The 26,153-nt window shown below is 38.6% G+C and overlaps 1 protein-coding gene across 1 annotated transcript in view; it reads left to right on the top strand.

Annotated features, from left to right (window-relative positions):
* The first annotated feature begins 350 nt into the window (after positions 1 to 350).
* LOC134540921 (hemicentin-2) overlaps positions 351 to 26,153 on the top strand; it is a 140,117-nt gene continuing 114,314 nt past the window's right edge. Inside the window, exons 1-4 of the mRNA XM_063383995.1 lie at positions 351 to 436; positions 1,798 to 1,987; positions 14,690 to 14,873; positions 24,009 to 24,152. Coding sequence (XP_063240065.1) covers positions 351 to 436; positions 1,798 to 1,987; positions 14,690 to 14,873; positions 24,009 to 24,152 — 604 coding nt within the window. The remainder of the gene's footprint in view (positions 437 to 1,797; positions 1,988 to 14,689; positions 14,874 to 24,008; positions 24,153 to 26,153) is intronic.

The raw sequence follows: 26,153 nt of genomic DNA on the forward strand, positions 1-26,153 counted from the left end.
TCACTATTAATCTAGAGGACTGAGGGCCAATTACAGACTCTCACTCATAGAAGTGCCGAATCGCAGGCCACCCAGACGAGACGACTCACAAGTCAGCAGCCAATTAGCAGTTGGCATTCGCCAGAGTGTGTAGATGATATTGGAGTCTATCCTGGAGGTCATTGAACCCGCGATTTTTTCCGGTCTCTAATTATGAGCTGACGAAGTTGCACGAGCCATAGGTGAACTTCGTAGCACTTCGTAGCACTTTGGAGCACTTCGGAGCACTTCGGAACTGTTCGGGTCTCGTAGTGGACAGGTGTGGATTTCAAGCTTCCTATTTCATGAAGCCTTCTTCGTCTCCTTTGGCTATGGCTGTGGCGTTGTTGCCCTATGATTTCAAGCGAGTGCCGTTTCTCATCAGATTTGCATTCATTGTATCAAACAAGACACATAGGTAGGGGCAGGCATTTTTTGCGAATAAAGCTGAACGCCTACTAGACTGCAACAAGGTATACGCGCACCAGCGGTTTCTTCCTTATTATTGGCGGCCATCTGCGAGAGATGTAGTTGCCTTGATTGTCTGAGCCACTCAGGACGCATTTGCTTTCCCACTGAATTACAGTGATTGGTGTTTTAACAATCGTCATGTATAGAGACCCGGAAAATTCACGGGTTCAATGACCTCCAGGATAGACTCCAATATCCTCTAAACACTCGGAAAAATGTCAACTGCTCATTGGCTACTGACTTGTGAGTCGTCTCGTCTGGGTGGCCTGTGATTCGGCACTTCTATGAGTGAGAGTCTGTAATTGGCCCTCAATCCTCCAGATTAACAGTGAACCAATGACAGAAGCAGCACTAAGGTATAATTATTCGAATTTTAGCATAACACGAAATGAACCCGCTAATCTTTCAGGTCTGTACTAAAAGCTAGGGCCATGTGATTTTCGCGAAAAGATTTTCCGACCAGCTGTGTGCTAAAACTCTATAGCATTTTCTTTGTCTCGTGGTTGGCTGGGTTTATACTGTCGGCGCACCAATCACAGCCACCCAGTGCGGAAGCAAATTCGTCCTGAATGGCCCGGCCAGACAGGGCGATGGCTTCTCTCGCAGACGGTCACCAATCACAAGGGAACAATGGCATACCTTGTTGTAGTCTAACGAGCGAGCAGATTATTTCGCGAAAAACGCATGCCCCTACTAATAGCTAGGGACACCTGTATTTCGCGAATGCATTTCGTGTCTAGGTACATCGCAAAACAACGTAGTTTTTTTCTTGTAGTTATTGGCTGTGGTCGGCGAGAGGTGTTTTCCCGCACTTGACGGGGCCAATGGGAATGTGGATACCGTACTGCTGCACGCACACGATTCGCCATCACTCTAAGAAAAAGCTACAGTGTTTTGTGACATACCTTGACACGAAATGTATTCGCGAAATACAGGTGTCCCTACTAATAGCTAGAGACCGGAAAAATTCGCGATTTAAATGACCTGTAGGATATACTGCATGATCCTCTATGCACGCGGGAAAATTACATTTTCTCATTGGCTACTTACTCGTGACACCTGTTAACTGGGATGCTAGTGATTCGATACTTCTTTTGTTAAAGTTTTTTCATTGGCCGAGTATCATTCAGATAAACTGTGGCCCAATCACTGATGCAGCAAAAGGGCAAACGTTTTTGGATTCTAGACTATCACGAAATGAATCCGCGAATTTTTCCGGTCTCTACTAATAGCACAGATATTGTGCATTGGAGAGAGGGCACTCACGTTGAAATGCACTCTGCAACGTGAGGATGAGACGCGCTACAGTGCTGAATGCGAGTGTGTTTCACACGTGTGTGTCGTGTTGTCTGTTGCAGCCGCCGTGGGGGGCGCCCGCTCCTTGCAGAGGTTCGACAAGCAGCCGCAGTACACGGAGGTCAACCCCAACGAGGACGCCTTCATGGCGTGCAAGGTCCTCAACAAGAAAGGAACCTGCTACTGGCAGAAGGACAACAAGGTCAGTGCGGTCTCGGACACTACAACTCGAGTGGTGTCCTGCTGAGGACTCTGACTGGGTAGGACTCGTACTTGGTGGTGGTGCTCCGATCGCTTGGAGCAGACTCCAAGGGTTCCCTAGCCCGATGCGGAGTCGACGTGGTGAGCGATGACACAGCTCTGAACAGCTAGGAGAGGTTTGGATAGGACCTCCACGGGACCACGGGTTCACTGGGTATTTTGAGGGGTCCCAGTGTGATGAAGATCGTGGAAGGAGCCAGCAGTGCTGATAACGTCAAAGGGCTAAGGACACAGCCAACTGTCTGGTTAGCTGAGTGAGGTGGGGGGTGAAGGTGGTGACTATGCTGGGATGAGTAGCCTCAGCCTCTGGTCATAGCCGAAGCTCTAACACTTTCCTGATAAAAAAGGGGGAGTGATCCCTGGTTCCCATTCTACCCTACAAGGGCGCACACATGGGAGATGAAAGTTTCCGGCCATAGACTGGAATAAAGCTGAGGAGTTCTCAACGAAGAATTCCACTCAAATAAACGGAAAGTTCTTCGAAATTTTGCATAACTGAATCTTCGTAGACAACTACGTCGTACTTCGACTTCCGATTTTTTTTTTTTAAGGTAAACACACCCTTAGAAGTAATAAGGGTGTTTTTGCAGGAGTTTTAACAGGTTTTTGAATGTATTGCTAGTACCTACACCAATATAATTTTCATGGATTCATGAGCAAAACTAATGAACTTACTACCCGTAACTTTACTCAGATAACGGTAAATAAACGGATATCTCTGGATAATTTGTGCCCACGTTCTTCGTAAATTTTAGGTGAAGATTTTTAACAATTAAGCTTCTGCCTGCAAGTCTTATACGAGCAGTAATAAAAAAATACGGCGACTGAAGCCACATCATTTTGAAGTAATGAACCCAATTGCCCGATACGTTGAAATATCATCGGAAACAATTTACGAGGAACAGCTTATGGAGCATAGAAATGGACAAAAGACGTTGTTTAGCAAAGGACTGCTCAAACACGTATTACCACGCGCGTCGCTATAGTTTAGTGTCTCACTCTTAGATTGCAGAACAGAGCCAATGGCGCCCACTGTTTCCAGACTGATGCTACCCGACTTACTATACTTAAATATATAATTTTGTATGTAACCGTTAATTATTAATAGACATGCAAAATTCGCGGATTCATTTCGCGATAGGCTAGCATCAAAACAACTATACCTTCGTACCGCTTCTGCGATTGGCCCACATTTTATCCGGGGAACTGTGAGCCAATGGGAAACACTAAACCAAGATGGTTCCGAATTACGGACAGCCTAGTTGAGACGTCTCACGCGTCAGTAGACAATGAACCGGTGTCATTTCCGCGAGTATTCAAAGGACTGTGGAGTCTATCCCAGAGGTCAATGAATCCGCGAATTTTGCAGGTCTCTAATTATAAATCATATTTTAATAAATTATATTTAAAATTTCACTACTTGTACGTTTTTATTCTTGTGTCTTGTGACAGTTGTAGTCACTCTGATTAAAAGATAATATTTCAATGTTAAACATGGTGTTTATTTCACATGAGAAACTATTTGTGCCAGTAAGTCTCTATAAACAACTAGGCATTTCACTAAATAACGTGTTGTGCTTAAATAGAACACACTTTTTAATATAAGATGGTATAAAAATTTTGTTGTCAATAACGGTTCAAACCAAGATGGTTTAATTCAGATACGTCTTCTTTAGAGCAAAAAAAAAAAAGGAATTTTATCGGATGATGCTTTTATTAGATACAAAAACATGAGTTTCCAAAGTGCTCATTCCAAATTTGCCTTAATAATACAGTAGACATGTTCCTGAAAGAAACTCATCAAATCACGGAACACAAGACGATGCTACACTGTTTTAACTTTCAGCTGTTCTTGAAATCGTTTCGTGAAAAAAACATGGCACTAGTTATAATTGTATTCGTTTATTCTATTACTTTTCAGATTACTCTGTCAATATTGGAAAAAGTTTCCATAAATACTTTACGTAGGCCTATAGGTACACGATCTACGCTTTAATAAATTTGTCATTAAACCTTATAAAAATATATTAACAACACCCATCATGACCCTTCATACATGATGCTCAAGCACGGTAAGTTGAAATACCAGCATCACCTGCTGGGAAATTTCGATGCTATTCGCGGCCATTTTCCAATTTTGCCTCGCCCGCAATATTAAGCCTGAAGATTGAACATCACTGTCGATCAAAACGTTTGGAGATTATTTTACTTCAACTACACATGGCCAATAAATAAATTCGTTTTATTTTTGGATAAACAACAACTTCTTTTCGGGCTATTTACCCTGTAGTTAGTTTACTGGCATCAAAACTTTATTTGCTAAACACAATTAAAATTATTCATCTTTATAAATAATATTTACCTTATTTTTCATAATTATTAACTCAAATAAAAAAGTCTATAACTGTATTTTTTATTATACTCTCTTTCTAGACGTGGGATGTTTCTTTACTAGGCTAACACTATATCCATAAACACTAAATTCGTAACGATATGACGATTCAACAAGTTTACGGAAATGTAAAGATGTTATGGCGTTATCCGAACGTTAGTTTAAATCACCAGGAACTTTTTCTATGCCATTAGTAGAGACCTGCGAAATTCGCGGATTCATTGACCTCTAGAATAGACTCCACAGTCCTTTAAATACTCGCGGAAATGACACCTGTTCATTGGCTACTGACGCGTGAGACGTCTCAACTAGGCTGTCCGTAATTCGGCACTTTCTTGGTTTAGTGTTTCCCATTGGCTCACAGTTCCCCGGATAAAATGTGGGCCAATCGCAGAAGCGGTACGAAGGTATAGTTGTTTTGATGCTAGCCTATCGCGAAACGAATCCGCGAATATTGCATGTCTCTAGCCATTAGTAATCAAGATGGTTGTTAAACGAGTATACTAACCTCTTCTTGTGCTCATGTTTTGAGAATTGAACACCATTTGTGACATTTATGTCTAAAACTTTATCATTAAACTTACTAGTAAAACATTGACTAGCCAGTACATGTGTGACATTACTTTTGACTTTAAGTTAAATATTCGTGTGCTTCAATATTTGGAAAAAAAAAATATATCGATGCTTGGTAGAACTTCTTTTGGGATCATATAATTGTTTTAAGAAAGATGTTTTTTTTAAATTGAAATTTATTTTTTTAAGATATCCAATTAATTAAACTCGAACAGTGACTTAACAGACAACGCATAGCTAAACTGGCGAGTCTAGAAGCATGGAATTTTGCATTGAAGTTTCTTTTATAACGAAAGTGATCACTTAGAGACCCGGAAAATTCGCGGGTTCATTTCGTGTTATGCTAAAATTCAAATAATTACACATTAATGCTGCTTCTGTCATTGGTTCACTGTTAATCTGGAGGACTGAGGGCCAATTAGAGACCATGACTCATAGAAGTGTCGAATCACAGGCCACCCAGTCGAGACGACTCACAAGGCAGCAGCCAATGAACAGTTGGCATTTGCCCGAGTGTGTAGAGGATATTGGAGTCTATCCTGGAGGTTATTGAACCCGCGAATTTTCCGGGTCTCTAGTGATCACTAAGAAAGCATTTATGATAATTCATCCACAATGAGAAGGGACCGGAAAAATTCGAGAATTCAATGACCTATAGGATAGACTCCAATATCCTCTATGCACTCGGACAAATTACATATGCTCATTGGCTACTGACTCATGACAACTATTAACTGGAATGGCTTTTGATTCGATACTTCTTTCGTTCATGATTATTCGTTGGCTCTGATTCCTTCAGACAACCTGTGGTCCAATCACTGAAACAGCAAAAGTTTAAACACAATTGGATTCGAGCCTATCGCGAAATGAAACCGCGAATTTTTCCGGTCTCTAACAATGGGTAGAGACCTGCAAAATTCGCGGTTTCGATGGCCTTCAGGATAGACTGCACATACCCCTGTACACTCGGGAAAATAACGCAAGTTCATTGGCTTCCGACTTGTAAGTCGTCTCAGCTGGTTTGTCTGTGATTCGATCCTTCTTTGGTTAAGGGTTTATAACTGGTTGAGATTCGTCCAGATGAACAGTAAGCCAATAGAAAAATTATCTAAACGGTATATGTGTTTGAATTCAAGCCTATCACCGAATGAATCCGCGAATTTTTCAGGTCTCTACCAATGGGGTTTAAATATGGGGATGAAAGTTTGTATGGAAGTTTGTAATTTTTAAAGTTAGAAATATGGAGCTTGGTGTTTCGGCAATTCATAAAAGTCAGTTGTATAAGCGTTTTTGGTAATTCATCGAAGATGAGGATCAAATTCTTTCCCATCGGGCACACGGCTACTCTAGAGAATAAAATATTTATACAAATTCAGATGAAATCCGAGTATGTGGAAATGGAACGAAATAAATCTTATCTGTGTTATGCTCTCTAAGATAAAGAATTATGCCATAGGCAGACCATTTGTAATGTTTTAGTATTTCATGAAAACAATCCCAGATATAAAAAATTCCGCACAATGGAAATTGCTTTTGCTGCGAATACGTTGCAGAAATGAAAATAGAGGATGTTGTGAAGGAATTCGCATGTGAAATGGCTACATGCAAGACTCTTGCAAGACATACATTTGCCTTTCAAGTTTTCTACTCTCCACCCGCTATTAAAAAAAAATTTAATTTTCCACGCTGTCGCACGTTTTTATGGAGCGCCCTAAGATATTAAATATTCATTACGCACCCTGAAATGAAACAATACACACAGAGAGAAATTCTTTAAGCCTTCCTTGATCTTCCTGGGGATAAATTTATGCTGGAGAGGTTTACTGTTTTAGAAGAATGCGTGAACATAAATGTACTTTTTCATTCAGTTGAAGTCGTTGACATTCATGCGTATACCTAGATTTTAACCAGTTATCTATGTAACATAGGAAGCTAGATTAAACACAAACACATCATTTTTATTCTAAAGAATGAATAGTTTTTACTATTTTTCAGGTTAGTTGTTAATAATTTAAAAAAGAACACTTAATTAGGTATTTAAAAACATTTATTTTATGAACAAAATTCATATTAGAATCATTAATTTTATAACTTTAAACGTGTTTTGCTTCTTTGAGATAAACAATGCTATATTTATTCGTTTTATGTGAGATATAAAAGAAGACAAACTCATCTAAAAAAACAATATAAATGTTGTATAACATTAAGTAGCTTAGAGTGGAAATCTAGTGACATTAACTCATTAAACATACAAATAATCCTGCAATAAACTCTACACTCGTATTACATAAATGTATTTGTTTTATTACACTTTATGACAACTATTTTTGAACTCTTATCAAAATGAAATTCTTTAGGAAAGCAAATATCGTAACTAAAAATTAAATAAACCTTTCAAAAAATATATAAATATTAATTTGACTATTTAATTTTTCTTTACCTAAGATTTTTAAGCTAGTTGTTAATAATAGTTCATTTTTTCTTTCCACTGTTTCATCTATAGAGACAGGAAATATTCGCGCATTCGATGACCTCCAACATAGACTCCAATATCCTCTACACACTCGGGCAAATGCCAACTGTTCTGACTTGTAAGTCGTCTCGACTGGGTGGCCTGTGATTCGACATTTATATTGAGTGAGGGTCTCAAATTGACCCTAAGTACTCCAGATTAACAGTGAACCAATGGCAGAAGCAGCACTAAGGTATAATTATTTGAATTTTAGCATAACACAATATGAATCCGCGAATTTTTCAGGTCTCTATTCATTTATTTTTTCCTAATTTTTCATTTATAATACTCTGAATACTTTTGAACATACGAATCATATAATTTGTAGCTTTATCGACATCAGTAATACTATATATTAATTTTTTTTAATTTTTCACTAATAATTATCTAAAAGTTTTTTTTTTCTATTTTTTTAAATTCTGAAGCTCAGCATATTTCCCACTGCTTGAGAATGTATTAGTCAATATATGCATCGGACAATGGCCACATGTTTGCTGAACTGCCAATTTTCTTAAAATATACAATTTATTTAAGTCAAGTGATACTATGGAAACACTCAGATAACGAATTGTTATCGACTATGAATGCTTTAGTATTGAAGCAGTTTATGGGATAATCAGTGGAAATCATACAAAAAATGCGCTAAATTGTGAATTTTGTAGTTAATTTTTTAAAAGATATTTTAGTTATTTACTGATTCATCACTGTACCTATTAGCTTAAATATTTTTTATTTAAATTGCAATAACATATTAGTGATTTGGAAAATATACTTTTAAAATGTAGAGTTTTAAATCATGAATCATAAGACAGCACATTATTACGAAAGGAAACGTATAGTTTTAAAAAATTTTGTAATTTTAAAAAAATTGAAAACATTTTAATAACGGTTTAACTAAATTTGTCTGACTTGAAAATTACATGGCTGTAAAATTCATAAATTTATTGCCGAATCTAAATTAGCAAGTAATTCTGTTTTCTTGTAGAAAAAGCTCTACTCACATTTAAAAAAATTAAAGTTTTAAATAAACAATTTCACTTAAACCTAGTCATGTAATGTTTATAGTTTTATTCAGAAACAGAAAAATGAGAGCTATAAAAACTTAGTATTTCGCTCAAAACCTTTGAAGACCTCCGGTGAATTAATTGTTGGTGGACTTCCACGAAATCTTATGGTTCTAACTCACTCGACGAGTTAGATTGGTTGTTTTTATTACTAATTCCAAATCTTTATGAAGAAATTTATCGAAATTGAAACTATATAAAACAATTTTATGTATTACCTAAATGTATATAAACAGAAAATTAACTCCCAGTAGTTGAATATGAAGCAGTCAGACATACCAAAACATTTTACTTGGGATTGCATGCATACATATTTAAAAATATAGAAATATTGTGTAGAATATGTATGCTGGTAAAACATTATCAGGCCTAATAAAACCAACTGTAATTATTGTGTACAGTAACATGTAACGGAATCGTGCTAAATAAAATATTATGTCTTGCGAATATAATAGCCTTACACAGCTCAAATGGACAAGACATAAACTGAGTTTACAACCACCACTTAGCGTATACGTACGTCCTTACGTACAAATACTAATTGTCAATACTGCCATTCATAATCACACTAGTGGAAAAGTAGCATACTTGAAGTTCAACTTTATCGTATGAATGTTAACACTCTAAATATGAAACTGTTGAAACTTCTGTGAACTGGCAGAATTTTACTCGACAATTGTTGTATTTAATTAATATTGAAATGAATGGAGAAATTCTAAACATATGTTTATCAGTTAATTACCACACGTTTCCATTAGTTAGATCAGGTTCATATTAAAATTGTATGTATTAGGAGCACCTGAAGTAAAATTTTTGTCTTCATCTTATTGAGTACGTAAATGCAGAGTAACGTTTCGGATAAACTTTTGACTAATTTACCAATTTCTCACAATGAAACACAAACAGATATCTCGAAAATATGAATTCTCACTAAAAATATTGTTAGACATTAATTTTATATGGTATAACATGTTTTATTCCTTTATTTTAACGTACATGTTTGTAGGCTTGATAATTATAGTCGAATATATATGACATAAACATCTTCCAAACTAATTTTTTTAAATTTTTTATAAGTCTTGAGTAGTACCTACTATTATTCCTTTATATGAATAATTTTCTGTTTTGTTTCGTGTTTTCCACTAAAAGAGAGATTTGTCTGCCTGTAGCTCGTGTAGCGCGAATACGGTGAGGCCTGGGGTGGTCAAATTTGACACTTAGCTCATCCAAAGTTGGGACCTCAAGCCAATTATTTTATTTTATTTTTTCAAAAATTATGTTATTTTGTTTTAAAAAAAATTGTCTGCGATTTTGACATTTATTCCGATGATCCTTGGCAATTGCTGTCGCATGGTTAATGTTGTCATTGCATTATTCAGTTTCAGAACATAACCCAGTCTTTCTGTAATTATTATAGCCATTGAATTGACGCAGTATTAATTACATAAATTTGGTTTTGAAGGCCCTTAAAAAATTGTTCAATCCAAGCTGGCGTCTTTCGTTTACATTTCACCGTGTTATCTAAAATTTAAATATATTTTTTTTCATACCTTCGATTTCAAATTTCTCTTTAGATAATATTAATTTATGTTGTGGCAGTGATGTACCTACGAGGAGCATTGTAATATTGTTCTGTTTGTAGCGAAACATGGGTTCATCTACTAATATTGTATACGTCTTTTATATACAGAATAACATGATTTCATAAATACGCAAAAAAAAATCCTTTGTACTTACTCTATTCAAATTGCCGAATCAAAAATGTCCTAATACGATGCAGTCTAGATTAGAATTCTAATTAGAATACTAATTTAATCCCATAATAGAAGGCCAAAATTGGTTGACTGCCTGTTTCTAGTGGAAACCCATGACAAATTTAGAAGTAAAAACAACTCCCCGCTGGTAAGGAACATATGACTGTGGAAAAATATGTCTAAAAGTCAGCTTGTAGGTTTTCAGCAAAAATAAAGTTCAAATTGGAATCAGATTGAATCGGCAAATATTTATGATTGTTTCAGTTTGACAGGGTGGTATTCCAAGACAAAAAAATAAAGGTATAAGTGTTTTATATACTACACCTGTTCCCGAACCGTATACATAGAGAGCTGAAAAATTCGCAGGTTCATTTCGTGTTATGCTAAAATTCAAATAATTATACCTTAGTGCTGCTTCTGTCATTGGTCACTGTTAATCTGGAGGACTGAGGGGCCAAATAAAGACACCCTCACTCATAGAAGTGTCGAATCACAGGCCACCCAGTCGAACCGACTCACAAGTCAGCAGCCAATGAACAGTTGGCATTTGCCCAAGTGTGTAGAGGATATTGGAGTCTATCTTGAAGGTCATTGAACCCGCGAATTTTTCCGGTCTCTACGTATACCTAGTGCACGATAATTAGAGACCGGAAAAATTCGCGGGTTCATTGACCTCCAGGATAGAATCCACAATCCTTTGCACACTCGGGCAAATGCTAACTGTACATTGGCTGCTGACTTGTGAGTCGTCTCGACTGGGTGGCCTGTGATCCGACACTTCTATGAGTGAGGATCTCTAATTGGCCCTAAGTCCTCCAGATTAACAGTGAACCAATGACAGAAGCAGCACTAAGGTATAATTATTTGAATTTTAGCATAACATGAAATTAATTGGCGAATTTTTCAGGTCTCTAGCGATAGGACACGGCTATTCACTTATTTTTGAGGGAAAGGATTTTGGTGTCCTGTCCGTTGCCTATCTGTTATCCAAATTGCGCGCATGCGCATAGCTCACTTTTTCGTTGATTTCGTCCAGAAAGCGGACCTGCTTCTGATGCCATTATCACATACATAGTCATTTTTGTGATTATCAGGGGAAGTAGCCTACCAATCGTGTTCTATGCGCCAAATGAAACTTTATAATAGTGAAACTATCTTGGAAAACATTTTATTCACGTTAACGGGAATAACAAGAAATAGTTTCATCATAAAAAAAATTGGTTGTCTATAAAGTCGGTTTACGGACGATAGTTTAACGTGACAGAGTCATAACAAAACATTGATGAAATGATTGCATACATTTAGGAATAAAATTGAATCTTTTTTATTGAACTATCACAATTTTGTATGAATACATAGAATTAGTGAAATGAAATCTACAATTTAATTGATATATTTACTTTTATTTGCACTCATTAATTCAAATATGTTTATTACTTTAAAGAACAGATTATTGTAACTATAACTTTTATACATGTTTGCTATTTAACTTCTTTCAATCTGTGTTATTCTGTTAAAGATAGGACGATGATAGGAAAAGTAGGAAACGAATGGGAGTGTTTCAAGTTTAATGTGCCTCGAAAAAGTCACATCGATGTTTGTTCCAATCGAGTGTAAGAGAGACAGATGCGGCGCAAGCGTACAATGAGCGTAACGTGACAATGTGCGTAACGGTAGAATGAGTCATCATTTTTCGTGCTTGCAGCATAGAAGTGTCGAATCACAGTCCACCCAGTCGAGACGACTCACAAGTCAGCAGCCAATGAACAGGTGGCATTTGCCCGAGTGTGTAGAGGATATTGTAGTCTATATTGGAGGTCATTGAACCCGCGAATTTTTCCGGTCTCTACGTATACCTAGTGCACGATATGTAGAGACCGGAAAAATTCGCGGGTTCAATGACCTCCAGGATAGACTCTACTACATTCTACACACTCGGGCAAATGCCACCTGTTCATTGGCTGCTGACTTGTGAGTCGTCTCGACTGGGTGGACTGTGATTCGACACTTCTATGAGTGAGGGTCTCTAATTGGCTCTCAGTCCTCCAGATTAACAGTGAACCAATGGCAGAAGCAGCACTAAGGTTTAATTATTGAATTTTAGCATAACACGAAATGAACCCGCGAATTTTTCAGGTCTCTATACATTGGAAATGCTAGGTAGATTATTTTTATTGTTAAAATGATTTTTAATTGGCCTTAATTTCGTACGGATATAAAAGAATTGGGGCTTATAATGCTGGCGACATCAAGTTCATTATAGAAAATGAGGTGTGAAGTAATGTGGACGAAGAGGTGACGGAAGTTGTCGGCTATCGACAAGGTCTACTACAGGTACCACATTAAAAAAAAAAAAAATGCTTTTGCCCTTCGAACCCGTATCGCCTTAATGTGTGGTGAGGTATCTGAGACAAAAATAAATAAATGTATTTTATGGGCCAATTTACCTTTTTTTTCCAAGTTCCTAACTCTGTGAATTCCAGCTTATGCATCGCACAAATCAGTCACGCATTTTAGATATTGATGAGCTAACCTTATAATTCTATTCTAAAAATAGACGTTAACATTTGCAAGGCAAAGTGAGAGGTGAAATTGTGAGTTGATAAAGTTAGTGAATGGCTGAAAAGGGTCACGGAGGGAACAAATGTTTTTGGTAGATTGAATTATAACATAGTAATCTGTTATCTGCATGTCGTCTACTTTCTACAGTAACTGCTACATAGGTTTAAAGTTTTTAAGAAAATCTTGTTTATTTTTATTTGTTTGTTACCAAACTCCTGTCAGTTACACGTTTCTTTACTTAGATAACTTAATTGAACCATGATATCGTTCAATAACTCTCACATTTCCAGAATACTGTCATAAAATAATTTATTTTGCTATCTCCTGAACAGGAGCACGGGGCACCAGTTACATCACTGTAAGAACCTGCCGTAAATTCAGTGACTTTTTAAAGAATAAGGCATCTGAAATGAACTTATAAGTATAAATATTATATATATGGATCTTCGTACAAACTATTTGGATTTCGATGTCTAAGTTATTTGGTAGACAGTGAAAATATGCATGTGGATGAAAGAAGAGTATTTTGTTGCAGTTTTCTTTATACTACAAGATATTTATTATGATTTGTGCGTGTTTAATGGAAGAAAATTTAATACCATAAATTTTACGAAAAACCCTAAGTAATTGGTAATGAGTGTTATTCTAAGATTAACGATGAAAACTGTTAATTGTTTTGACGTGCAAGTGTATACTTTACAAGTGTAATATGTATAAGTGTGAACGCGGACGTTTTAACGTTCAAGTGCAAATGTGAAAGTATGAAAAAGGACGTGTTCACATGCTGGTGTGCACATGCAAGCATAATTGTGAACCTGTGAACACGAAAGTGTGATCATTTAGGTGCGAGTTTGTATGAACGTGGATGTGTGAACGTGCAAGTTGTAACGTGTGAACATGCAATGATTAGCATGCACCTGTGAGTGTGCAAGTATGAACATGCAAGTGTGAACATTCAAGTATTAACATTCAACTGTTAAAACGCAAGTGTAAACCTGAAAGCATGAACAGATAGGATAAGCGTGAACACTTAAGTGTAAACATGCAAGCATGGAAATAAAGGCTAAATGTAAACATGCAACTTTGATCGCGCAAGTGTGAACATGTGAGTGTGAACATGCAAGCATTAAAATAAAGGCTAATTGAGAACACGCAAGTGTAAACAGGCAAGGGTGAACATGTGAGTGTGAATACTCAAGGGCGAACATGCAATTATGAAAATGTAGGCTGAGTTTTTAAAACATGCAACTGTGAATGTGCGAGTGTGAACACACAAGGATGAACATGTAGGCTATGTGTTGACCACGCAACTGTGAACGCGCGAGTGTGAACACGCAGGGGTGAAAATGCAAGTGTGAACATGTAGGCTAAGTGTTGGCCACGCAACTGTGAACATGCGAGTGTGAATGTGAGAGTGTGAACACGCAAGGGTGAACATGCAAGTGTGAACATGAAGGCTAAGTGTTGAAATGCAAGTGTGAACATGTGAGTGTGACATGCGAGTGTGAACAGGCAAGTGTGAACATGTGAGTTTAAAATGCAAGTGTGAATCCGAAAGTGTGAACAAACAAGCAGGCTAAGTGTGAACATGAGAGTGTGAACATGCAAGTGTGAACATGTAGACTAAGTGTGAACATGCAGGCTAAGTGTGAACATGTAGGCTAAGAGTGAACATGTAGGCTAAAAGCGAACATGTAGGCTATGTGTGAACATGCAGGCTAAGTGTGAACATGTAGGCTAAGTGCTGACCAGGAGTGTTGACGTGCCTGCGTGATCCCCCGACCAGCCGGTGGGCATGTACCCGAAGAAGTACGAGTGGTCGAGCGACGAGGCGAGCGGCGACTGCAGCCTGTGGGTGCGCACCGCGGCCATCGAGTTCGACGACGGCGAGTGGGAGTGCCAGGTGACGGCGTCCGACTTCATGGCGCAGGACGCGCTCACGTCCAGCCCTGCCCGGCTCGTCGTCAGAGGTACACTCCCTTCTCTCTCTCTCTCTCTCTCACGTCCGACATCTCGTCAGAGGTACACCCGCGTCTCGCTCACGTCCGACATCTCGTCAGAGGTACATTCACGTCTCTCTCACGTCCGACACCTCGTCAGAGGTACATTCACGTCTCTCTCACGTCCGACATCTCGTCAGAGGTACATTCACGTCTCTCTCACGTCCGACATCTCGTCAGAGGTACATTCACGTCTCTCTCACGTCCGACATCTCGTCAGAGGTACATTCACGTCTCTCTCACGTCCGACACCTCGTCAGAGGTACATTCACGTCTCTCTCACGTCCGACATCTCGTCAGAGGTACATTCACGTCTCTCTCTCGTCCGACATCTCGTCAGAGGTACATTCACGTCTCTCTCTCGTCCGACATCTCGTCAGAGGTACATTCACGTCTCTCTCACGTCCGATATCTAGAGACCTGAAGAATTCGCGGGTTAATTTCGTGTTATGCTAAAATTCAAATAATTATACCTTAGTGCTGCTTCTGTCATTGGTTCACTGTTAATCTAAAGGACTGAGGGCCAATTAGAGACCCTCACTCATTAAAGTGTCGAATCACAGGCCACCCAGTCGAGACGACTCACAAGTCAGCAGCCAATGAACAGTTGGCATTTGTTTGAGTGTGTAGAGGATATTGGAGTCTATCCTGGAGGTCATTGAACCCGCGAATTTTTCCGGTCTCTACCGATATCTCGTCAGAGGTACATTCACGCCTCTCTCACGTCCGACATCTCGTCAGAGGTACATTCACGTCTCTCTCACGTCCGATATCTAGCGACCTGAAGAATTCGCGGGTTCATTTCGTGTTATGCTAAAATTCAAATAATTATACCTTAGTGCTGCTTCTGTCATTGGTTCACTGTTAATCTGGAGGACTGAGGGCCAATTAGAGACCCTCACTCATTAAAGTGTCGAATCACAGGCCACCCAGTCGAGACGACTCACAAGTCAGCAGCCAATGAACAGTTGGCATTTGCCCGAGTGTGTAGAGGATATTGGAGTCTATCCTGGAGGTCATTGAACCCGCGAATTTTTCCGGGCTCTACCGATATCTCGTCAGAGGTACATTCACGCCTCTCTCACGTCCGACATCTCGTCAGAGGTACATTCACGTCTCTCTCACGTCCGATATCTCGTCAGAGGTACATTAACGTCTCTCTCACGTCCGATATCTCGTCAGAGGTACATTCACGTCTCTCTCACGTCCGACATCTCGTCAGAGGTACATTCACGTCTCTCTCACGTCCGACATCTCGTCAGAGGTACATTCACGTCTCTCTCACGTACGATATCTCGTCAGAGGTACATTCACGCCTCTCTCACGTCCGACATCTCGTCAGAGGTACACCCGCGTCTCGCTCACGTCCGACATCTCGTTAGAGGTACATTCACGCCTCTCTCACGTCCGACATATCGTCAGAGGTACATTCACGTATCTCTCACGTCCGACATCTCTTCAGAGGTACATTCACGTCTCTATCACGTCCGACATCTCGTCAGAGGTACATTCACGTCTCTATCACGTCCGAAATCTCGTCAGAGGTACATTCACGTCTCTCTCAAATCCAACATCTTGGCTCTCGGCAGGGGAGCACTCTGTGTAGCCACGGTGCTGCCATCTGTTGCGTATGGCGTGAACCGAGTTCACTAACACAAAGAGAAATTTTACAATACAGAGGGGGACAGTATTTACAAATGTCTGTAGTTTTGCTGGGATATTTCTGCCCCTTTCTAAAATAAAAATAAAAAAACAATTAAAGTGTAACTTTTAATATATCTGTTAATTTTACACTGAATAGGAAACACATGCGTGGAATAATATGCAATTATTTTAATGAGTGTTTATTTCATCCTCCTGCATTATTCTTGTGTTCCAAAAACCGTGATTTGTTTATAATGAATGAAGTCGAGTAACCAGCAATAATTCCATTTAAATTTTCAACACTAATTATCACGACACCACTGTGAGGCGGGTGGACTAATCGCGCGGCGCACTGGCTCCCGCGTCAAGAATTATCGCAAGAATATGAATAATGAGGCACAATACTCCGCACAATTAGTCCACCCGCCTTACAGCGGTTTCGTGAGGGAGCGGGAGATCAAAGCACTTGTCCTGTATCTCTTCGAAACATGCATAGATAAGCTTGTGTTACGATATGACAAATGCTTCGATAGTTTTGGCTTTTATGTATGTTAAAATAAGTAAGACCCTACTGTACTTTTGGTAGTAGAATTACTATTTTACGTAAATTTAATTTTTTTATATAGCCTTTCGGAGGTTGAAAAAAAATCAGCCCTCGTACATTGAGATAGAACGGAAAATAAAGCGAGCATGAACTTCGGGGAACTTCAGGTGTGGCTCTCTCGTCTGTGAAATGATGGCTTCCCTTTCGAAATACTGAACCAGTCTTTTTTTAACTCAACTGCATAGAAGTTCGTCTCCTACCACGCCGCTACTTACCCACTCTGGAGACACACTCAGTTCAGTAGCAAAGACTTTACTGAGAAACAAATATGCAAACATAAAAAAAAAAATGGAGCGAGTGTTTCAATCTTCTCAACAGTGATGTGTAAACATCTAATCTTGGCAACAAGCAAATTCACGTTTTCACATGTTATTAATAGAGACCTACAAAATTCGCGGATTCATTCGGTGAAACGCTAGCATTCAAACACATATACCTCTCAGATGATATTGCTATTGGCTTACTGTTCATCTAGACGCATCTCAACCAATTATAAACCCTCATCCAAAGAAGGATCGAATCACAGATGAACCAGCCGAGACGACTCACAAGTCGGCAGCCAATGAACTTGCGTTATTTGCCCGAGTGTACAGGGGAATGTGCAGTCTATCCTGAAGGCCATCGAAACCGCAAATTTTTCCGGTCTCTAGCTATAAAGTGTTTACACATTTTAGAAGTTAAATTTCTATATCATTACTGTACAACTAAAAACACCTATTATAACACTATGTTTATGTTTATGAATTTGTTTTTGCCTGAATGACTGAAAGAAGTCTGTATATAATTACCACACACAAATCTTAAACGTTTTGAGATAATTCAAATTTATTATATTATAATAATATTATTAAAATAACAATAATGTTTTGCACTGTCGATATTTCATCTTGAGATTAGCAAACACGCACTCTACCCACTGTTATCTACCGAGAACAATAACATACTGTAAGGAGAATATTTATTTTAATCATTGTAATTCCAGTTTTTTTATGTATTTCAAAACTTGAGATTATTTTTTAATATGTCTATTTTAATAAACAAAATATATTCCCGGTTTGTTTCAGTATCGTAAAGTCTCAATTTGGCGCACCAGTACGTTTGGTATGGACCCTAATGTTTACGAAAGTGACTTACTGTTTTTTTATGTTGCTACACGTACGTTCGCCATCTTTGCGTCACATTTCCGTTCGTCGACTTCCGTTCCATTTTCACGAAATCACTCACACCGGATTGATGTGTACAGAGGAGCTAAGGTGTTTACACATCATATATATCTTGTTTGTATATTAGAAGGAGACCAGATGATTAAGGAAAACACCTCAAGATGTGGTTGCGTGTGTTTTAGCTTCCTGTGGCTGGGAAGGGCGTGTTACAACGAGCGGGGGGTGGTGAGGATTTGGGGGGGGGGGGGGGGAGCCGCTTGACGCGAAGACTTAAGCCCGCGCGCTGTTGTCCTCAGCCGTGGCCACAAATTGCGTTTTGCCGACGACCCCTCGGGGGATGGAGTTTACCCTAGCGCACCGGGGTCACGCCCCTCAGAGGGGCTTGGGGAGGTTTGGTCGCTTTTCACCTCGCCCGCTGCCCCCCAATGATGCTCGGGTAACACCCCCGGGGGAAGACATAGTCTCTCTCTCTCTCTCTCTCTCTCTCTCTCTCTCTCTCTCTCCACAGCGCGGACCCCCTAATTGCCAGGGCGTCAACCCCTCGGAGGAGAAAGAGGTTCGGGGAGAAGTCCCAAAGCGAACGCCCAGGCACGGTGTAGAAGCAGAGCACCCTAGGTGCCCGCCTCGTCAGGGGTGTTACGTGGGGAAGCCTAAGATGCACATAAAGTTCTGCCATTCCCGATTACTAGAGACCGGAAAAATTCGCGGGTTCAATGACCTCCAGGTTAGACTCCAATATCCTCTACACACTCGGGAAAATGCCAACTGTTCATTGGCTGCTGACTTGTGAGTCGTCTCGACTGGGTGGCCTGTGATTCGACACTTCTATGAGTGAGGGTCTCTAATTGTCCCTCAGTCCTCCAGATTAACAGTAAACCAATGACAGAAGCAGCACTAAAGTATAATTATTTGAATTTTAGCATAACACGAAATGAACCCGCCAATTTTACAGGTCTCTACCGATTACTAGAGACCGGAAAAATTCGCTGATTCATTTCGCGATATGCTAGAATGCAAATAATTGTATTTTTATGCAACTTCTGCCATTGGTTCACTGTTAACCTGGAGGACTGTGGGGCAATTATAAACCCTCCGTCAATGCAGTGTCGAATCACGAGTCTCACAATTGAGACTCCTCACAAGTCCGCAGCCAATGAACAGGCGACGTTTGCCCGAGTGTGCACAGGATCGTGGAGTCTAGCCTGGAGGTCATTGAACCCGCGAATTTTTTCCAGTCCCTACCGATTACACCCGAACAATTCACTTTCGGCCAACCTCGGGTTAATTTACATATATTTATATTTCTCTGTTTATTTTAATGTAGCTGTACTAACCTAACTAACCATCCATAGTGTTTTAAAGTATTTTATTGTAGCTAACGTAACCGACCACATTTAAAATTTGATTTTATTTTTCCTGCGCAAAAATAAAACAAATCCCGAAGTTGGCCGAAGGTGAATTGTTCGGGTGTAATCGGGAATGGCAGAACTTTATGTGCATCTTGGGTCTCCCGGTGTACGTGTGTCAGTGAGGTGGGATGATAAGCGCGACGCTCGCTTGTGCTTCTAGCGCGGTGTCTCCTCTGGACTGGCGCGCAGTCTTCTCCCAGTGCACTGAGCGGTGACCGTGACATTATATGGCCGAGATGTGAAGATAAAGGTGTAATGCAAGTCACTTAAGTGCTTTCAAGAATCAGTACCGGTTGTTTTACGCCTAAAATTACTCTGAAAACACGCGTTTTATCATTTTTTTAACTCTTCTAAAAATACAGTTTAAAAACTAAATCAGAAATCAAAATTACTTTTCGGCCCTCGGGGAAATCTTAAATGCTTTTCGTAAGCAGAACCCCACTCGAATATCTTGAGTAGTTTTGAAATAACGTTGTTTTACCTGTAGCTCTGCACGCCGTGTGTGGTGCCCGGGTAGGTGGGGCCCTTAAGATTCCTGCTTTTTTTTAAACACCAAGCCTAGCTTTGAGATACAGTTCTGAATTTTAAATCCTTCTACATGCAGTTCAGTGAACTTTGACAATATCGCCTGTCGTACTTCGCAAAGAAGACAACGTTGCTACGCACGAAAATGACACAAAAAGTGGTTAAAAAGCAAGTTATTTTTATCTTAAAGCATTAAATAATTCTTTTAAAAAAATCAGAAACGCAAAATTACGTATCTTTTTTTTTTTTAGCACATCTACATAAATATAAGTTTTCAAATCTTATAGCACACCATGAAGTTTCCATTTGGGTGCAATATTTAGAGACGGAGCGCACATAAAATTAAAATTAAGCTATTATAGTTTTCTTTCTCCACCTCACTCAAGCGCCAAGCATTCTCAGGTAACATCTTTATTCCGCGTGAGCCCCGTAATTGCAAAGGTCTCACCCCATGACTAGAGACCTGCAAAATTCGCGGTTTCTATGGCCTTCAGGATAGATTGCACATACCCCTGTACACTCGGGAAAATAACGCAAGTTCATTGGCTGCCGACTTGTAAGTCGTCTGAAATGGTTTGTCTGTGATTCGATCCTTCTTTGGTTGAGGGTTTATAACTGGTTGAGATTCGTCCAGATGAACAGTAAGCCAATAGCAAAATTATCTAAGAGGTATATGTGTTTGAATTCTAGCCTATCAACGAATGAATCCGCGAATTTTGCAGGTCTCTACCCATGACTTGATTTAAGCTTTTGGACATACGCCATTGCTAAGCACACGTATGTAGGTAGAAGAAAACTACAAAAACACAAAATACCAAAAAAACAAATTAAGCAAAAAAAACTGCTGTTGTCAACAGGAAATGAACACCACATAATATTCCATAACAGGAATATGGTCAACAAACAAAGTAAAACAAAGAAAAATGGACTAAGAGAACAAAAAGAACCACAAGAATATTATGTGGTGTTTATATCCTGTTGACAACAGCAATTTTTTTGCTTAATTTGTGTTTTTGTCTTTTGGGTATTTTTTTAGTTTTATATTACATACATACATGTGCTTAGCAAAGGCGTATGTCCAAAAGCTTGCATCAAGTCATGCACCCCCATTGCAAAAATCTTTCAAAAATAATGTCTCACCCCATGTCCAATATAGGAGAGTTGGGGGTGTCCCTAAGTAACCCGAAGACAAGTTAGGGAAGCGAAGCACCCTGAGTGTCGCTTTAAGGGGGATTAGGCCCCGCCACTTGGGTTTTTCCATATTGTTTGCTAAAATCCTAATTGTTAACAATTTATCCAAAATTTTTGTCATGTCAAGGTATAAATAATATCTCCGAGATCTTCTATACTTTGTTGACACCCCATATTTTCTAACAAGCTGTAGTCTGTAAGCACCGCGAATAAATCACTTATTAATTCACTGGGTGACTACATCTTAATAGCTTTCCAAACTTGCTGCGCACTTAATAAGCATGATTCAATGAAATACATTTAAAATATTGAATATTCGTTTATCTTTTACATCGTTTAAAAAACTTAGGCTTTGAATGAAAAAAATATTTATAAATTTTGTGCCATTTTTCATAACAGATATTTATAATCATCTTAAAAAAGGTTTTTCAAATATACAAAAATAACAAGAGCTTTATGTTGTACAAAGTTAAAATATCTTTCTTGCAGTATTAGAAACTATTTTTTGTCAACTGGCTTCCAAAGTAATATTTGTTAGTGTACAGATATATTTTTATTTTGTATGCGACTGGTATCAAAACACATAATAAAGAAACTTACTACAATTTTTAAATTTTTTTTCTCTATTTTAACGTCCCAAGTATATTTGTTGTGTCACTTGATACGACTATGTCGCGCTTTTAACACGAGCTTTAATGATTTAAAATAATGAAGAAAAAAAGCATAGACAGAATCATAAAATTATAGCAACTTAGCTACATAAGGTTACAGAGAGAATATTATATAAGGATTATTTTAACCCTTAGTTGACTAAAATAATGCATTTCCTGCCCATTAAAGTCCAACATACCTCGTACACAGAAGCGGCAGGATTTGTGTTTACAAGTAGTCAGTATTTGATGTCGGTTTGCATACGTGATCAAGTCTTTCATACAAACTTGACTTATACGTTTCACGTTTTTAATACCTTTAATATATGTGCATTTACGACTTGCCTTAAGGAATACATCAAAAAATAAACTTTGTTTATAAAGTTCAAAAATTATTTTATAAAAACCAACATATAAAATTATCTTTTTTATTTTTGCAAGCAAAATCAATACTTAAATGACTGTGTAAATGTTGGTGTTCTAAATGTCCAATATTTCCTGAAATTTTAGTGTGATGGTAAATTTTCTATTAAAATTCCAATATCAGAAAAATTTAATCAATTTAAATAATTTTAACGCCTGACCCCTCCTTAACAATATCCTGGCATCAGCCCTGCGCCAAGAGTTTTGTTTTCAACTTAAGGCGCTATGACATGTTGCATCTCGCATAATGACGAGAATATAAAAAAAAGTTATATAATTTAAAGATTTTAACATAATTCGATGAGGTTAGTTTAGTCGGCTATATATGTTTATTGCGGAGACTTGAGTGTATTGAAATTGTGAAAATAGATCATTGTTTAAAACAAATTGAAAATTATTTCAAATAAAACAAGGACTTGAAACAAAAAAAAAAATATTAAAACAATTTGGTTATAAAATTATTAAAATCACATAAGAAAATCCTTTATGATAAAAAGATTTTATTTAACAAGTCAAAAATAAAGAAAGTTTAAAATAATTAAAGTTAGCTAGAATTTGAAAAATATATTTTATTCTTAAGATTTGATTACTATAGAAACATTTATTATGTAATTGTAATAACTTTAGAGCCAAATAGGTCTCTCATATTACTTTTTTTTTTATCTAATCCTTTATTTTATGAAATACTATGCACTTTTTATGTACATTCAAGGTTTCCGTAATGAAAATATCTAGCCAAAAAATTCAACCACATCAAGAAGTCACTGATTTCGTATTATCGTCATTCACGCTCGGTGCGGCCTTTCCTATCCCCCCCGGAAGTGTGGACGGTAATCCTTCTTTTCACAGACGAGAGAGCCAAACGCCCGATCGTGCATCTTCGGTTTTTTTTTTTTTTTTTGGTTCATTGTAACTCATGATAACTAATGGTAATGGTCAATTAGGTTAGGTTAGCTACATTATAAATACTTTAAAACATTTTGGACGGTTGATTTGGTTAGGATAGCGACATTTAAAGATACTGTGATATCATGTAAACAGTTTCCTAGCGCTGGATAGCTACGTATTAAATGTTATGTGCTAAGCAACCATAAAATGATTTTACAGTATTTTTTAATGTAGCTATACTTACCTAATTTAACCAACCATCCACAATGTTTTAAAGTATTTATAATGTAGCTAACCTATCATATGCTTATTTTGACTCAAATAAACCAGATACCGTTTTATCATAATTTGCTGAATAATTCTTTAAATTAATTCTTCCTAATTTTAAGAATGAGATCTTATAACTAAAACCCGCGCATTTCCCCCCCCCCCCTCAAATAAATATACCTGTTGTGGTACGGAACAAAAAAAGGGAGAATGAAATTCGGGGAACTTCGGGTGTGGCTCTCTCGTCTGTGAAAAGATGGCTTCCCGGTAGTGCGGATGAATGCTTGCCGCTCGCCATAGAGTCGGGCAGTTATGTAGACGCGTGTGTGCCTGCTCTCCAGTGGCGCCGCAGCGGCCGCGCATAGAGTACAACGCCAGCCAGATCCTGCCCGACCACAACGTGACGGCGCGCGTGGGCGACCGGTCCAAGGTGAAGTGCGTCAGTCGCTATGGCAACCCTCCGGCCAGGCTCAAGTGGTTCCTCGGTGAGTCGCCCAGGTGTCGCTGAAGCATAATCGAGGAGCTTACGTGCAAAACTCGACACGTCCATCACCAGTATAAAAAAATTGGTTGTCTGTAAAGTCGGTTTACGGACGATAGTTTAACGTGACAACGTCATAACAAAACATTGATGAAATGAATGCATACGTTTATGAATAAAAATGAATCATTTTTATTGAATTATCACTATTTTGTATGGATACAAAAAAGGAGTGAAATGAAATCTACAATTTAATTGTTAAATTTACTTTTATTTGCACCCATTAATTCAAATATGTTTATTACTTTAACGAACAGATTATTTTAACTATAACTTTCATACATGTTTGCTATTTAACTTCTTCCAATCTGTGTTATTCTGTTAAGGATAGGACGATGATAGGAAAAATAGGAAACGAATGGGAGTGATTCAATTTTAATGTGCCTCGAAAAAGTCACATCAATGTTGTTCCAATCGAGTGGAAGAGAGATAGATGCGGTGCAAGCGTACAATGAGCGTGACGGGACAAAGCATGACGGGACAATATGAGTAACGGGACAATGAATCATCCTTTTTCGTGCGTGCAGCCGGCGTTCATCGATTTATTAGACGTCACGTCAAAAATGTATGTTTCACATGTTGTGAAACCCTTTTTGCACAAAACCCCATACTTCATATTTGTAAATGACTTGGACATGTTGGGTTTTTTATCGACGTGAGATGGTAGTGTTCTTCGCCTCAGAAAAAAGGGACCTCAAAACATGTGAAACATACATTTTTACTTGTGATGAACATGTCGAGTTTTGCACGAAAGCTCCTAAATTAGGGGCATGCAGATTTCGCGAAAGATTTAGAGACTGATTGAAAGTTCAAACACTGTACCATCGTCTGTGTTTCGCGATTGGGTGAGTTTCTCCCAGGTAAATATCGATTGTTAAAAAACCAATCACTGTGATTCATTGCGGAAGTAAACGCGTCCTGAGTGGCTCGGTCAAATAAGTCAACGACTTCTCTCGCAGACGGCCGCCAATCACAAGGAAGAATAACCGCTCGTGCGGGTATACCTCGTTGTAGTCTAACAAGTGTTCAGATCTTTTCGCGAAAAATGCCTGCCCCTAATTCATAATAAATAGAGACCTGCAAAATTTGCAGTTTCGATGGCCTTAAGGATTGACTCCACAATCCTTTGCACACTCGGGAAAATGCCACCTGTATATTGGCTGCTGACTTCTGAGTCGTCTCGACTGGGTGGCCTGTGATTCGACACTTCTATGAGTGAGGGTCTCTAATTGGCCCTCATTACTCTAGATTAAACAGTGAACGAATGGCAGAAGCAGCACTAAGGTATAATTATTTGAATTTCAGGCTGTCATGTAATGGATCCGCGAATTTTTCCGCTCTCTAATAACAAAGCATGTCCATGAAAGAACGTCCCAGTTATAAAATTTTAACAGTATCAACTGCAAGCGTTATAGTGTGTTGCTTCAAGATCACAATTAAAGAGTAACTAAAACAGTTTTAAACAAGCGCATGCGCGAATAATACTTTATTGTTCTCACGCTTTCAGCACCACCTACGCAAGATGGCGTACTACAGAGCTTAGAAGCGTTTTGTGTTCTGCTGTTTGCTAAGAGTGAACTTGTAATTTCAGTTAAACTATCTTCTAGTAGGGACTGGAAAAATTCGCGGGTTAAGTGACCTCCAGGCTAGACTCCACGATCCTGTGCACACTCGGGCAAACGTCGCCTGTTCATTGGCTGCTGACTTGTGAGGCGTCTCAATTGGGAGACTCGTGATTCGATACTGCTTTGACTGAGGGGTCTATAATTGGACCTCAGTCCTCCAGGTTATAAGCGAACCAATGGCAGAAGTTGCATAAAAATACAATTATTTGTATTCTAGCATATCGCGAAATGAATCCGGGAATTTTTCCGGTCTCTACCTATTCCAAGTCAAACCAAAACAGTTAGCACGGAAGCCTTATTGGTTATTGCGAGCTGTATCG

The sequence above is a fragment of the Bacillus rossius genome, chromosome 17 (genome assembly GCF_032445375.1).
Source record: "Bacillus rossius redtenbacheri isolate Brsri chromosome 17, Brsri_v3, whole genome shotgun sequence".
Lineage (NCBI taxonomy): Eukaryota > Metazoa > Arthropoda > Insecta > Phasmatodea > Bacillidae > Bacillus > Bacillus rossius.